This window comes from Lynx canadensis, chromosome B1, assembly GCF_007474595.2.
Source record: "Lynx canadensis isolate LIC74 chromosome B1, mLynCan4.pri.v2, whole genome shotgun sequence".
Classification (NCBI taxonomy): Eukaryota; Metazoa; Chordata; class Mammalia; order Carnivora; family Felidae; genus Lynx; species Lynx canadensis.
In genome coordinates this window covers 50169479-50186529 of record NC_044306.2, presented here as the reverse complement: position 1 = coordinate 50186529, position 17051 = coordinate 50169479, and the positions used below count along the sequence as shown (strand labels likewise).

At 40.5% G+C, this 17051-nt stretch overlaps 1 protein-coding gene across 1 annotated transcript in view; it reads right to left on the bottom strand.

Annotated features, from left to right (window-relative positions):
• EXTL3 (exostosin like glycosyltransferase 3) overlaps positions 1-16735 on the bottom strand; it is a 34530-nt gene extending 17795 nt beyond the window's left edge. Inside the window, exons 1-2 of the mRNA XM_030312684.1 lie at positions 14305-16735; positions 1804-1931 (exon numbers count right to left, since the gene is read on the bottom strand). Coding sequence (XP_030168544.1) covers positions 1804-1931; positions 14305-16452 — 2276 coding nt within the window. The 5' untranslated portion in view covers positions 16453-16735. The remainder of the gene's footprint in view (positions 1-1803; positions 1932-14304) is intronic.
• Between the last annotated feature and the right edge of the window lie 316 nt (positions 16736-17051).

Genomic DNA, 17051 nt, shown 5'->3' with positions numbered 1-17051 from the left:
AGGAAATGTTCATACAAACACTTGTACATAAATTTTCACAGGAAAAAAAAATAAAAAATAAAGTAAAATAAAATAAATTTTCACAAGAGCATTATTCACAATAACCGAGAAGCAGAAATGACCCAAATGTCCATCAACAGAGAAATGGACCAACCAAATGCATATATACAAAAGGAAATACACTCACATGCTCAGATGGGTGAACCTTTTTTTTTTTTTAATGTTTATTTATTTTTGAGAGAGAGACACACAGACAGAACATAAGTGGGGGAGGGACAGAGAGAGAGGGACACAAAATCTGAAGCAGGCTCCAGGCTGTCAGCACAAAGCCCGATACGGGGCTCAAACCCACGAACCACGAGATCATGACCTGAGCTGAAGTCGGATGCTTAACCAGTCGACTGAGCCACCCAGGCGCCCCCAGATGGGTGAACCTTTTAAAATCTATTAAGTGAAAGAAGCCAGTTACAAAATGGCACATGTTATATGGAACCATTTATTTTCGATATCCACAATAAGCAAATTTATAGAGGCACAGATAGACTAATAATTGCCTAGGGCTTAGAGAAGGTGGAGGGAAATGGGAAGTGATCACTAATGGGTACAGGGTTTCTTTCAGTGGTAATAAAAGATTTCTAAAAAGATCACAGTGATGGTTCCATAACTCTGTAAATATACTAAAAACTGTTGAATGATTACACTTAAATGAGTGAATTGTATGACTTATGAATTGTATTCAATAAACATTACCCAAAAATGAATTGCAAGAAAATGATCACAAGCTTGGATGTCCCAATAAATGTCAAATTGCTTTAAAGTTGCTAAGGCCTACCCTCAATTTTTGTACTTACTTCACTGTGGACACATAATAAACTGTCCATGGGCCTGCATACTAGTCCATGACACACTTTGAATAACCCTGATGAACTCCATTCTCTTATCTGTAATGATCCTTCAACTGGGATATATAAACCCCGGTAAGAACTACTAAGATTCAAGAAAACTATATAGTTTAGTGATTGACTGGAAATTCTGGAGTCAGACAAACCTGCATTTGAATTCCAGTTCTGCCATTTACTTTCTAACATCATGGTTTTGCTCTCCTTGATCTCAGTTTACTCCTATGTAATATGGAGAGGAGTACAACTTACATCGTCAAGTTTTAGAGCAGTATTAATGAGATAAAATCACACAAAGTGCTCAGCTAGTCTCTGGAACACAGTATGGATTCAAAAATGTCACGCATTTTGATCATAAGAACCACCTCCTCCTCCCTCTCTTTTTCCTCTTGGATCTTTGCTCCTAACCCCATCTTTCCCCAAATCTTTCAAGCCCCAGGATTCTGGCACCATTCCATTACCCTAACACATAGCAACATGTTGCTTCTGCCTGACTGGGAGCTATTCCTGCAAACACAAAAACCTCACATTTCCATTAGGGAACTATCTCTTGCCTCCACTCAGTCCATGTTTGTGGCTGGAGGATGATATAGTTTCAGCTCCAGGGCCAGGCAGATAACCCTGATCTAGCCAATCACAGAATCCATCTCCCTGCCCTCCCTCAAAGGGAGAGCCTATGGGAGATCACAGGCAACAAAGAGGAAAGCAAAACCTAGAGATGAAGAGAAATGGAGTTCTTCAACATCACCTAAGACCCAAAATCCAGCTATGTCCTGTCAGCCCTTACTACCTCTGAGTACTTATTATCAGCCAAGAAATTCATTCTGCTGCCTAATCCACCTCTGAGTTGGTTTTCTGTCACTTGCAAACAAAAGTGTTTCTTGATTAAAAAGTTGCTGCTCACCGAAACCCAAACATGATTTCATCATGGCGGAGGTGAGCATCATCATCAATAGACAGGATAGCCTCTGTCTCAATTTCATTCCAGGGCAAGAATCGGTTGTTCAAACTGTTCTTCTCAGTCCGGACCACCTGTAAGGAGGAAGGAAAAACACTAATGATCAATGCTGCATTATAGAATGCAAAACCAAAACTGCCTCTGGTCAAAGGAGACTGTGGCTAAATTTACTAAATAATCTTGCCAGGTTGCCTACCACTCATAAAACCCAGTACATGTCTTTCAGGAACAGAAACTGATCTTATAATTCAGCAAATGTATAAGGATTTCACATTTTAAGCTTTATTCATTTGCTAACTAATTTTCTTGTGAAACAAGTTAAAGCTGAGGATTATTTTACATAAACGATAAACAGTCTACAGATATTAAAAATAACTCTCCCAAGAGAACACAAGGTGGCAGAGTAGAACTGAGATTATAATTCCCAGCTCTGAAATCCCCAGGCTTACTCATAAATTTTAAAGCCCAACTCAGAAATCCCTTGAGTTTGTGTCATTTCTGATGCCTAAAAAAGGAGAGCCCATCCAGTTGAGGTTAATTACCTCACCTTTGCAATTCCCACTGACTACACATACAGATGCTTTTTCTTTCAAGGGGTACCTAACTCAGCAAAATTAACAGCTGTGTTAATTTACAGCAAATCCCAATTCAAAGATTCTCTATCCAAAGTGACCCATATATGCAAAGCAGTATTTTCTTCATAAAACAAAGATTAGTGCCCAAACAGAATTACATTACAAAGAAAATGTTTTACTTAGACATCTTAGATAAGCACAGTTTACTAACAATGTAGGTGGTAGCTTTGTTATTCACCTTGCCCAATATGAAGATGACCATACTCAGTACTTTAATAGCTCATTTTATTTTTATTGTACCTATATCTAATTAATCCACCTAATGGGAAACTATCAATTTATTCTCAAAAACCAGAAACAAAGGGAACTTCCTGAGGAATCATCTTTTTAGAAAGACAGAGAGGGTCATCTTACTTTCAACAGAAACTTTTACTTGTACTGAGAATAAGCTCTACCTAGCTTGATGCATGGAATTATATCCATGGTCTAAAACTTTATGAATGCTTTCAAAGGTACTCCTGTGATCTCACAAATACTGTCTCCATAGCTTAAAATACTCTTTCTCCTCTTTTTCTACCAAAATCATTCTCTCCCTGGGGACCCAGCTCACATGCCTCCTGTCACTTACACCCTTGTCAAAATTAACCACTTCTATATTCTTAGAGCAGAGTCCTCATACTTCAACTAATGCATTCTAACATACTTAGAATCCAATTAGTTCAGAGATCAAAAGGCCTTACAGATCATACGGCCAACTCTCACCTTGTACATGGACAAATGGCAAGTGGCAGAGCTAGACACTAATTGGTGCCTTCTAACTCCAAATCAGTCTTTTTCTGCTAAACTTACATTAAATTTATAAATCTCATCAAACCAAACATCACTTAGAATGTTTACTTTACTAAAGAGCTTTAAAAAGTCTTAAAAGACTTTGCCTCAGCCCCAGAGGACTTCCTCCCAAGTCAAGACAAGAAAGGATCTATAATATATAATCAGATTTGCTACTACAGAAAACAGATGTCAGAGCCAAGCAATAGACACAGAAATCCCCCTTGCCCTGCAGCACGTTTGGCCATATAAAAAGTCCCTGGAAGCAAGCCCAGGTCTCCCAAGCTCAGATTCAGCAGTTGCAGAACAAAGCACTGAGGTCTGGATTGCAGTAAAGACGAGCAGGGAGGGGGAGATGACCAACTATTCACCATAGTAGCTGCTGGGCTCCATCCCCAGGGAGCAGGGAAATGGTCAGAAGTAGCAGGAGCCAAATGCCAACCTCAGCAAACACAAAATGTCATCTACCTTAAGACACACCCAATTTCAGAGATGTTAAAATATAAAATAACGTTCACCTTAGAATCAATGCATTATGGCAGCTGTTTGCTCAACCACCCCCAACAAACCACTCTTGGTCATTCATTTTACTTTCCTAACACACCTAGCATCCACTTAATACAGAACTGCAATTCTGGCAGCTCAGGTGGACAAAGCTCCCCCTCAATTCTAGCAGCAAATACACACAGCTTAAAATGAAGAAAAAATACTCAATTCTTGAATATTCAACTGTAGATTATCAGTTTTACAGGTTAGACACTAGGAAGATTATCTACAGCAAAATTAGCAATCCAGGAACACAGCACAGAACTTTAGTAGTTAAAGTGTAAGCCAAACACCACCAACACGGGCCTCCCCTAGGGCTCTCTTGAAACACAGGCCTACCCCAAGCCTACCAAGTTAGAAACCTGCAAAATCCCAGGTGATTCCTATGCACATTAAATTTTGAGAGGGTTGGTAGAGGAAAAGCATGGTTTTGGAGTCCATCAAAAAAGCCTGGGGGCGCCTAGATGGCTCATTTGGTTGAGTGTCCGACTCTCAGTTATGACCCTAGGGTCATGGGATCAAGGCCTGTATCAGGCTCCAGACCAAGATTCTCTCTCTCTCTCTCCCCCTCTGACCCTCTCATCAGTTCACACGCTCTTTTTCTAAAAAGGGGGTGGGGGGGGGGGGGAGAAAGAAAAGAAAATAGAGACAATTTTTTTTTAAAAAGAAAAGCCTGAGTTCACATTCCCACTCCACCACTTACTTGTGCAAAGGTAAGTGAGGAACCTCTCTCCTAAATACAGCCCCATACTGTGTGCAAAAATGGAACTTATTCATCAGCCAAACGTGACCATCTTATAAACAACCTCATTCACTCTAAAAACAACACAAACTAAAATAGTCATGATTTGATGCCTAGAGCACATCCAAAATTTTTGTCCAATTTACAAAATAAACCAAATCAAGAGGACCTGCTTGTCTTTTGGAAGACTTAGAACTGAAGATCTAATACCAAATGTGTTTTAGCCTAGATTTCACATCTGTATTTTTTAGCAAGCTTATTACAGTCCAGTAAGAGGCAAGTCCATTACAAACAACTACTGTGGATTCCAGAAATATAGTATACATACTACCTTTGCTCATCCTGGCACAACCCCTCTGGGCTGGATGGCAGCAAGATTTTCAGGATTAGGGAACTGACGCAATAGCCATCAGAATGAAAGGAAAGATTTAAGGATTCACAGAAATACAGCATCATGAACTGCAGCAGCTTATTTCTGGTTGGCTCACAAACAATTGTGGTCAAAAAGTCTGCTTTAAGAATTTACAGCAGTGATTCTTAACTATGAGCGATTCTGCCCAAGAAACATATAAAACAATGACGCTGGACAGTCTTGGTTGTCATAACTGGTAGTGGAACGGGGTGAGCTACTCATATCTGGTCAGCAGAGGCCAGGGATGCTGCTAAATACTACAAAGCACGGGACAACCACCCAGAGCAAAGAATTATCCAGCCCTACATGTCATTAGTGCCACTGAGGAGATACTCTGACTTAGAGTCAACATTCAGAAGACAGTACAGCACATACAGTTCATTATTTAAGAACAATTTACCTTTTCCTTACAACCAAAAGGAGATTTCTGCACTTACAGACATTGCAAATACAAACTAAAATTAACTAGAAGGAAAGAGTAAAAGGTTTCTTCTAACAGTTTTGCTTCAAAGCTATACTGCTTAATAGCTAGACAAAATTTTGCTCAGCAAACCTACTGTTATCAATTCTGGCACCAAAAACATAAGGACTAAAAAACTTAAATATCTGTAATGCAGACATCCATCAGATCAGCATTGGCATCTAAGATTTTTGAGAAACGGCAGATCGAAAAGGAAAGAAATGAGTCAACCAGAGTAGTAAGTCATGTTGCTCATTTTTGTTGACATTGTTTTGTTTTGTTTTTAAAACTAAAAAACAGCTCCTGCTTCTTCAACACTGGCTATTTTCTCATGCCTAATGATTTTACCTTGGTAACTCGTGGACATGAAAACTGACCCTCAAGTTACTAAGTCAATTACTGGTTATGACACTGACCAGAATGTACCAAGCAATGTGCCTGGCATACAGTAGGTGTTCAACACATTTTATAAATGAGCAAATAACCAAACGACTAGGAAATAAACCCTAATTTAGCCCTGTCCATTCTATTTTCAGAATATGGAATAAAGACTTGATAACTTTATGTATCAAAACTATAACATTCTACATACTAAAACCTCCTAGCATTTAATCTAGTATTCCAGAGCAAAACAATCCATCAACCTATAACTGCCAAGTCAGGAGCCATGCACGCCAACATTCATTTTTTGTTTGTTTCATGAACAATGCTTCCTGGGGAAGCTACATGAGTTCTCCTGCTGACTAGTTCTACCATCATTCATAAAAGCCTAGACTTCCGCTCACTGCACGTTTCTTCCCATCACAATGGAACAATACAGCAGTCATGGCCTGGAGTCCTACTGTATGCAAATGTATGCAAGTACATGCATGATCAAAAAATAATTAGTAACCTCACATAACATTTAAGTTGGTTCTTGAGGAATTCTGGAATTTATGAATGATAAAGAGCTACTACTCTACCAAGATCCTTTCTCCTAGTATGCTAATAAGGTATTTGGCTTCTAAATCCTGGCAGAAATCAGCAAATTCACATTAATTAGGAAAGTATCAATTTACATCATAAATATTTAATTAGCTATCATAAGTTAGATCCCCAATTAATAGATAGCCAATATCTCTTAATATGTAAGGGATGGAAATGTAAGTAGTTATTGCTATTAACAAGCAACAATCGAACATTTCTACAATTTGGTAAGTGACAGTTGCTGAAGTGCAGCAGAGGAATTTGGATTCAAATGGAAGAACTACCTAAATATGGAATCTTTTATAAAAGCAGCTCACAGCTAGCCATCGGCAGGTCTTTGAAGTTGGGAAGCAAGAAAAATAGGGCATGAAAAAATTAAGTGTATGAACCCAAGTCATAAAGTAGACCAAGAACAGGGAACACAAAAAGGTAAAACATACTTGACAAGTAATAAAATTAGAAAATATATGTGGAAAATATAAAGCACCATACAAACACATAATGCCACCTATTAAATTCAGCAATTTAAATACACTTAAAATGTTCTCCTTTCTCTCCTTAAGATAAAATTTTGCCTCGCCAAAGTCAACAGTCTTCAGTCTCAAACACATACACATGTGTGATACACTTCTGTAATGAATCCATTTCTGAAAATGAGCTTTATGTCAAGTCACCATACAGGCAATACGGTAAACAGCAATTAGCTTTTGTCCTCCATCCTCCCCTTTCCTCTAACTTAAAAAAGTAACCCAGAACGCCTGGGGGGCTCAGTCAGTTGAGTTTCTGACTTCAGCTCAGGTCATGCTCTCACACTTCACGGGTTCAAGCCCCGTGCCGGGCTCTGTGCTGACGGCTCAGAGCCCAGAGCCTGCTTCAGATTCTGTGTCTCCCTCTCTCTCTGCCCCGACCCCGCTCATGCTCTCTCTCTCAAAAATAGACATTAAAAAATATATTTATGGGGCGCCTGGGTGGCTCAGTCGGTTAAGCGGCCGACTTCAGCTCAGGTCACGATCTCGCGGTCCGTGAGTTCGAGCCCCGCGTCGGGCTCTGTGCTGACAGCTCAGAGCCTGGAGCCTGTTTCGGATTCTGTGTCTCCCTCTCTCTGACCCTCCCCCATTCATGCTCTGTCTCTGTCTCAAAAATAAATGTTAAAAAAAAAAAATTAAAAAAAAATATATTTAAAAAATTTAAAAAGTTTTAAAAAGAAGTAACCCATCACAGAGCTCAGGAATTAAGAAAATGAGGTACAAAAGGAAGTTCATAGTCCTGTATACCTGCTTTTGAGACAAGGACCCATGTGAAACAGCTTGAGGTGACTAGGGTGGAGAGGTAATCAATAGAGAGAGACCAAGGAGCATTAAAATATCTTGATTTTTCAAGGGACTCATTCATTCAGTAAACATTAAGTAGTAGGGAAAGTTAGGTAATGAAAAGAAAGGGAAAGGAATAAGAAGGTGAACACAGTGAACTACTTTTCTATTTATAACTTACTTTAAATTTGGGTCTGATGCAGTATTAAAAAACAATTTAGGTTTTGATTTTAGGTTATATTTTAGGTTATGAGATAAGTCTGTTTTAATTCATAAAAGAAGTTGTACATGATCCCTATAAAACTGTAGGTCAAATAGCATAGGTTAGAGGTTCACCATCAAATGAGAGAATGCAGGGGTGTCTGGGTGGCTCAGTCGGCTAAGGGTCCAACTCTTGATTTCGGCTCAGGTCGTAATTTCACGGGTTCTTAGATGGAGCCCTGAGTCGGGCTCCATGCTGACAGTGCAAAGCCTGCTTGCAATTCTCTCTTTCCCTGGTTCTCTGCCCCTCCACCGCTCATGTGCCCACACTCTCTTGCTTTCTCTCAAAATATATAAATAGTTTTTAAACAAGAGAATGCATATCAAGAGGACAACACAGTGCTGACAGAGCACATAGAAAATGCTCAAAACTTGTTAGCAATTATTATCACATAAGATTAATACAATCTCCTCCTATTTTACTTTGTAAACATTTTATTTATGCATGTAAGCTGTGTCTTTTCAAGAAATTTAGATTTGGTAAAAAAGAAAAACATGCACTGACCATGGTCAGAAGTCCTAAGACCTAAGTTCTAATTTGGGTATTAATTGGTTGAGTGACCCAAAACAATAAAATTCTCTCAGTCTCAGATTCCTTACTTTGAATTATTAGTAAAGAGTACAAATACACTAAGAGGAGGAGACATTCCCTAAAGAATTGATTTGTAGCAATTAAGAAATCATTTATGCAACATGACTTTTCAGCAATTCCTTTATATTACACATTTATAATTTTTGCTATAATTTCTGATTTCTGGTAGCTCTGTTTTATAGAATTCTCCTTCACGGCCACGTAGCCTCTTCTCAAACAGAAAAAAGAGAGCCATAGCTATAATCACCAAGTTATTAAATAATGTCAAAGAAAAAAACCAGAGATGCTAAACCTAGTGAAGTCTACCAGACTTTGTACAATCTTAGACCTAGAAAAACTGGACAAGATTTTTCCTGTTAGTTTTGCTTAGAAATCACAATTTTAGGAAAATATCATCTGATCTATTCATGTAACATAAATATTACTTGCAGAGCCCAACTCAGGGCTTGATCTTACAACCCTAAGATCAAGACCTGAGCTAAAATCAACCAACTGAGCCACTGAGGCACCCCTCAAGTAATATTTTTTAAAGGAGAGTGGACACAGATAAAAAACAATGTGTATCAACTTTATAAGGAATAGCCTTTATTATTATCTCTACTGTTGCCTGAGGTCTAGCCAGAAGTAAAGCCTTTAACAGCCTGACTGGCAGAGGTCCAAGCCTGATTATTAATGACACTGAGTTCTCTTCTAGTCTTCCTTCTTGTTCCCTTAGTTGACCATGATGACTGACATGACAATAACTACTCTGGCATGACATTAGGTTTCCAAAATGGGGTTCTCCTTTTACAGTTTTACTATTAAGGGCTGGGAGGGAGGGAAAATGGCAGTGAAAAACAATCTCGTATCTCTCTATATAGTTTTCATTTGGAAAAATGGGCACATTCTGGTCTTAACACTTCCACAGAGACCTTGGATTCTAGTAGGGAGATGTGATATGCTTAGCTGACCCTCTCTACCACTGCTGCTCTGGTCCAAGTTTCCAACACCTCTCACCTAGGCTTCTGCAATAATAGCCTCTGAACTGTTTCTTCTGCTCTTTTCCCCATAGTCCAACACATATTACCCTTTGCTCAAAACCCTCCAATGGCATCCTAACATACTTCTAATAAAATCTAGAATCCTTACCATGGACAAGCATGCATGCATGCTTGGTACTATCTGTAAGCAGACTAATAAAAGATAAAAAGATTGAACTAACATTTGAGTTGCCACTCACTCAAGAGACGGAACTTGCCATTTGAGTCCAACCAAATAAACTGCCTGTGAAAACTAAAGTATCAATACTTCACAGAGAAATAAAACAAAATCCAGTCTTCACAATGTAATATTCACAATGTACAGAATTTAATACAAAACTGTGCGACGTACCAAGAACCAGAAAAACATGACCTTCAAGAAAAAAGAAAAATCAATGAAAGCAAAACCCCAAATGTTGGAATCAGCAAAGGTGTTAAAGTAGCTATTATAACTATGCTCAATAAAATGTACTCAGAATGGAAAAAAAAAAGGGAGGAAATCTCATCAGGGAAATGGAAACTATTACTTTAAAAACATGGATATTCTGGAACTGGAAAATATAATACTTGCAATTTAAAATTGACTGGATGGGGGCGCCTGGGTGGCGCAGTCTGTTAAGCGTCGGACTTCAGCCAGGTCACGATCTCGCGGTCCGTGAGTTTGAGCCCTGCGTCAGGCTCTGGGCTGATGGCTCAGAGCCTGGAGCCTGTTTCCGATTCTGTGTCTCCCTCTCTCTCTGCCCCTCCCCCGTTCATGCTCTGTCTCTCTCTGTCCCAAAAATAAATAAACGTTGAAAAAAAAAAATTAAAATTGACTGGATGACCTTAAGTGTAGAGATGACACAAAAGTTTGTGAACATGATGATAAATCAAGAGAAATTATCAAAATTGCAAACAGAAAAAAAGATTAAAAAAATGAATAGAGACACTAAGAACTGTGGGATGGAATCAAAATGTCTAATATTCACAGGGCATCTGGGTGGCTCAGTCGACTGAACATCTGACTCTTGATTTCAGTTCAGGTTATCATCTCATAATTCATGAGATCAAGCCCCATATCGGACTCTGCACCAACAGTGCAAAGCCTGCTTGGGATTCATTCATTCTCTCTCTCTCTCAATCTCTCTCAATCTCTCTCTCTCTCTCTCTCCCTCCCTCCCTCCCTCTCTCTCTCTGCCTCTCCCCAGCATGCGTATGCATGCTCTCTCACTCTCTCAAAATAAATAAATATTTTTAAATGTCTAATATACATATAATGAAGCCCCCAAAGGAAAGGAGGAAAAGAATGGGGCAGAAAAATATACCTGAATAGATAGTGACATAAAAATTTTCCAATATATGAAGAAAAAATAAATTGACAGATTTAAGAAGCTTAGTGAACCCCAGTCAGAACACAAATAGAAGAAAACCATGCCAAGGCATATCATACTCAAAGCACTGAAAACTAAATATAAAGTCTTGAAAGCAGTCAGAGGAAAAGAACATGCTCCATATAGGAAAACAAAAATTTGAAGACCACTGACATACCATCAGAAACAAGGGAGACCTGAAAACAGTGGAACATCTTTAAGATGCATGGTTGACGCATTGGTCCCCAACCCAGTAGGGAGTTTTTCTCAAAGGACTAGCTTTCAAATCCTTTGACATAATACTTATTCCCCACACAGGGCACCTGGATGGCTGGGTCCATTGAGTGTCAGACTTGATTTTGGCTCAGGTCATGTTCTCACAGTTCCTGAGACTGAGCCCTACATCGGGCTCTGCACTCAGTGTGGAGCCTGCTTGAGATTCTCTCTCTCTCCCTCTGCCATTCTCTTCCACTTGCACTCCCTCTCTCTCTCTCAAATTAAAAAAAAAATTAATACTACTCTCCACTTCCATTAGACATTCTTAGTTATTAAGCTTCCAGAGCTAATGAACCTGATTCAACTGTTTACAAAACAGGCAAGAGACAGAGCAGTCACCCACCACCACCACCTCTGTTCAGCAGCCCCGCCCCATTCTGACAAGTCAGCTACTTCAACTAGTGGCACTTGCCCCATCTCTCTGGGTGGAGTCTAGTCACCTTGCCCAGGCCCTTTCCCATTTGAACTGAAGAGAATTAAATCTTTTGGGGCGAGAGTGTCAAAGGATGGTGGTAAAGATCACATTTGCTTTAAGCCGGATCCAATGTAGTTTCCCCTTTGTCATCTAAATAATAGACAAGTATGAGGAATTTGACAAATCCCAGAAGGCACCCCTAAGACAATCCCTCTCTACTCAAAAACCTAGTGCTCAATACATTTCATAGCCCACAAATATTTACCATTTATGCCTAATGCTTAGGTGAGAACCTGAGCACAAGGGAAGCATAAAATTGCCCCTCAATTTCTGAAATGATATGTGTGGGTTCCTAGATTAATTCAAATATGCTGATTTGAAATCATTTTCCCTTAAGGATTGGAATCTGACAGATTGCCTGGGAACCACCCTACTGCTAATTTTATAAAGACCCGTTAATTATAACATAATGAATTGGGTACATCTGCATCCTGGGTAGGAAAACTACTCTGCAACGTCTCATAACGGTGCCATTTCTCCACAGGGGAGAGAGAGAGCTGCCAGTCCCTCCTAGTCTTGATACCTGGTAGTGTTGGCTCTGTGCCCAAGAGGTCAGCAATTCAACCACTGCCCCCCAGAAAACCTGCGTCTCTTAAACAGAAAGAACAGGCAAAATATTTAGAGAACACAGTGAATTCTCCAGCTTAAAAATGTTTCCTCCTTTTCAGAAGAACTAGGAAAAAAACTGGTATCATAAGTATGGGCAAGCTATTCAGAATGGCCCCCCATTTGGAAAGTTTCTGGCACTTTCCAACTAGGCATTGTATTATTGCAATGAGCTGCCCAGTAATCAAAGAGGAGTACTTATTTCCCACCAGAGCTAAAAGAGAGGATTAGTTCTGGTAAGTTCTCTAACTAATTTCAGTCATTGTTAACAGGGTGGCATCAGCTTCTCTACAACCCTATCAAATTCAAAGAAAACTCAGGAAAAAAGGAAAACAAAGGCTGCTTTATTTATTCTATTTGAGCAGCATCCACCTTTCACAGAACAAATGCTTTTTTTTCTTTTTAATTTCAATGACATTTAAGAAGCTGTAACTGAGAAAGAAAAAAGTGAAATTTATTTGGAAAGAAATCTTATAAAGAAATCTCCCTATTTATAACACTTTTCTTAATATACAAGATAAATTCTGGGATCAAAAGTTTTTAGAACACTACACAGTCTTTGAAGAGCCTCAGAGTATAAATTCAACTAAATAAAAGAACATATGAGCAGTGGCGGTAAGCACATAGCAGCAGTAATAAGAAAGACAATTTTAAAGATTTGTACAGGAGAAAGCAAGTAGTAAGAGCTGTTATGCAGAGGATACAAGAAGCCTTTATCAGTGAAGTGAGTTAACCCTGTCCACAACATAGACAGATATCCATACTGCCTCCCATCTTCTTGGACATGAAAGGGTAAGTAGGAATCAAAAAATTATTAGGCATCTTTCTAGATTCCTTACTTGTATTATTTTATTTTTCTGTTTAATCCATAAGTCAAAGAAGTTAATTAACTCATCAAAGATCCAAAAGGACTACTTAATCCCAGGTCTATATTAATCCAAAACTCATACTATCCTAACATTATACCATGCTGCTGCTTAGAAAATACTTCACATGAATTAGTTTCTTGATATAAATTTTCAAAACACTGGTCTAGTCCAAACATTCCCCTTCGGACAAGTTCTTCCTAAAAACTACACTAATTTTCTTAAGCAAGCTTTTGGCAATGGATGGCCCACCAGAACTTTTGCCTATCTTTGCTACCTTTTTCTGGAAAGTCTATGCCACGGGGTAAGTAGTTGGAACTTTGTTTGCTTATGACTTGCTCTAAGGCCTCACATTTAAGATAAATGGGTAATCTGCTAAGGCCAAATTTATGTCAGAAGGTGGATAAACAAAGTACTCAGAACTAAAGCCCTATTCTACATAACAGATTATTATTTTTCCTGTAAAATACAGCATCCAAGTCACAACAGATAAAGTAAAGAATCTGAGAAAGAACCTGTAAGAGACCATAGAAAAGGTGCAGGATCTCCAACTCCCAAATATTTCAAACCCCCAACTCTAATCCTTCAAAAGACTTCTATAATATCCTGATAAAGAAATGGGTCTTCCTGCTAAAACGGGAAGGTGATTAAAAATGCAGCTTCTGGAATCAGACACTAAAGCTCAGCTTGTCCTTTATTAATCATGACCTTGGGCAGAACAGTTAATCTCTCGAAGCCTTAGTTTCCATAAAGTGAAGAGACCATAATAATGTAATGTAAGTTCTATAAATCCTAAATTCTATAAACCCTGAAATCACAGGTGCTTACTAATAGCTCTGTCATCATCGTTCTCATCAACATGTTTGTTATGACACAGAAAACATCAATGGGGTAACTGAAGGGCTTTTGTAAACCTTCATGAGGCCAGTATGGATTTCAGTTTTGGAGAGTCTTAGGAGATTTAGAGGAAGTGAGTAGCAGAAATGGAACTGGCAAGGCCTGAAAGGACTGAAAAAGAAGCAAGCAGAAATTCCATGGGGAAAGGAAATCTGTATGGGGGGGAAAAAGTGTATCTATAAAGATACACTTTATATATATTTGGAAAAAGGATTAAGGAATAAAATGCTATCTCATGCAGTAAAACAAACTGCTTTTTTCTATTACCATAATGGGGACGCCAATGTCGGGCCACAGAAGGTCCTCTGACGGTAGCTTGGGAGAATTCCATACCACCACGACCTTGTTCAGGTAAGGGAGGCCATTCAGTCTCTCTAAAGAGTTCATAAGCACTTCCTCCCTCTCATAAGTCAACATCACCACCGTGAACTGCTCTCGTGGAACGTTGCCTCCAAGTGCCGCCTGAAACTCCTTGCCAGAACCCCCAGCTCCACCACCAATAGGCCGAAATCCAGTCCCTGAGCCCAAGAATTTGGCCTCTGAGGGCAACACAGGGTCAAAGGGTGTGTGGGGGAACAGATGGAAAGGCCCTGGAGCAGAGTTCCAGCTGCGGTACAAATCAGTGACAGTCAAAGTAAAGTTGCGGAGGTATTTGGGTGAGGCATAAGGCGGCTCCGTTTCCACTGGCCCCAGGTCCAGATCCCCATTGTCGGCCATGTTAGGGTCCGTTCCAGCCGCCTTGCCTGAACGATGGGGGATCTCAGCTGCCGCCTCTTCCCGGATGGGAGCAGCTGGGATCTGTATGCGAGTCCTAATCATAGCCAGCACGGTATTAAAAATACTGTCAGCGGTTGAGAAGTACGTCTCCCAGAGAAAGCGGCCTTGCCGCCTCATAGCCAGCAGATCACTATCTGAGAGGCTTCGTAACAGAAAATGAACCTCGGTAACACGTGGCTTGGGCACCACCAGGGCTGCCTCATTCCACTGCAGCATGTCCTGGTAGGGAAGCTGGACTTGCTCCCCCAGCACAACTGGGACAGCACCAACTTCCAGGGCTTCAAAGAGCCGTGTTGCACACCCAGATGAAATAACCAAGTGAGGGTCCCCAGGAGTGATAATGAGGGCAAAGGTGGAAAGCTTCAGTAATTCTAAGCGGTCCTCACGCTCCCCACACAGTGCCCACTCAGTAGGCAGACTGGGTTTAGGCTGGTTTTTGCAGGTAAATTCTACCAGGACCTGATCTAGCTTGCTGTCCTGTACAGCCTTTAAGGTGGCAATGATACGATCATCATAGTCGGCTGGAGGGTCACCCTCCATTTCTTCTTCAAAGGAGCGGGCCTCCTGAAGGCTGGATCTCAGTGATTCAATCTTCTCACCCTGGAAGGTGAAAAGATATTTCCGCTTAACTGGCACCTGTGGTGGGATTTCCATGAAGTTGGGCTCTGACATGGCATGGACTAGTGGTGACACTACCAAGTCAAATCCAGGTCTGTACTGGGCAGCATAGAAAGTAGACTGGGCCACCATGGCCCGGCCTGTACTGACGTTATATAGTAAATTCTGTGTATCTGACTTCCGCGACAGATTGATGATGACATGGTTGTGTCCATCTGTCCGCCAATGTGGTAGAGAATAGAGCTGCTTCTCAAGTTCAGCAGGCCGAAGCACTACTGGCTCCTGTATTTCTCCCACTAATATCACATAAAGGCAGGCAATGTCCGCATTTTCTGTAACATAAACACTGGCTCGTGCTGTAGCCTGAAAAGCCTGCTTGACCAAAGGATCCAGGTAGCTGCCAAAGGCAAACTGGTCACTGTCATATACATAGACTGGAAAACCAGAGGTGAGAGGACAGCGAGAATAATCGAAACAATTGTGCAGCCGGCATCCCCGTATGACCTTTGGGGGAGGAAGACCGGCATCATCCTTCTCTGGAAGCAATCGGATAGGCAAAGAAAGTTTGGGCTGATTTTGAGCCATCAGCTCTTTGTAAGAATGCTCAGTCTGGCTAATGACATTCTTGAGCTGAAGCAAGTCCTGCTTGGCATTCTCAATGCTCTTCTTACAGGCTTCAATCTTCAGATTCAGCTTGGCAATTTCACTGTTCAGCTCTTGCCGCTTGGCTTCCAGCTGCAAGAGCTCTTCGCTTACAGACTCACGAATCCGGCAAAGATCCAGCACATGCTTTACCTCGCATAGTTCATTACCAGCCCTTGGGCCAAAAATCCGCTTGCCTGCCTCATCAGCCTCATCCAGAGTGGTGAGATAATAGTGAGCAATAAGGGGGAAGAAAACCAGAATGATGAAGAGCGTGAAACTGAGCCACGTGAGTCGGATCCGGTTGGACCACCGTAACATACAGGTTTGACCTCCATTCCCCACTCCCCCATTCCGCAACATGGTATAGCCCGTCATGAGTTCCTGTGTGGCTCTTGCCCCCTCTAATCACGTTGGGTCACTCGCCATAACCATGAGTTTCTATTAGACGAACTCAATCTCTTTTCACTCAGACCTTTCTGTTAAGAGTTAGTGTGCTCCCTGTACAAGGCACCAAATAAAATGGAAATTTCATTTTCCTCAGCTGTAATTGAAATGGTCTCTGACCTTATTCCAGCAGATTTTAAGTTCTGGTTGCTGACCAAAGAACATGTCCTTAATCTTTACTGAATGGTAAAAGGTACCACACTGTTGATGAGATGAAAAGGAGAAGGTCCCTGATGATGAAACCCAGGAAAAATACCCTGGAATCAGACAGACTTTTTCAACTGCCATAGCTCTTGTTCCTTGGTTTTGCTGAGCAACAAATATGCATAGTTACTATTCACAGTTATAAAGTAGCTGGTTAGAACAGAAATGAATGTCAGCCTCTTATCGATGTCCTTGCCAACAATGAGGCCTGCAAAAAAAAGAGAACCATGTAAGTCTTGAAAAGATTATGTGCGACAACCCCACCCTTCCCCAGTTTCTAGAAAATGCTTAAATCTGAAAAGGTAAAATAATAGTTGGAACACTGA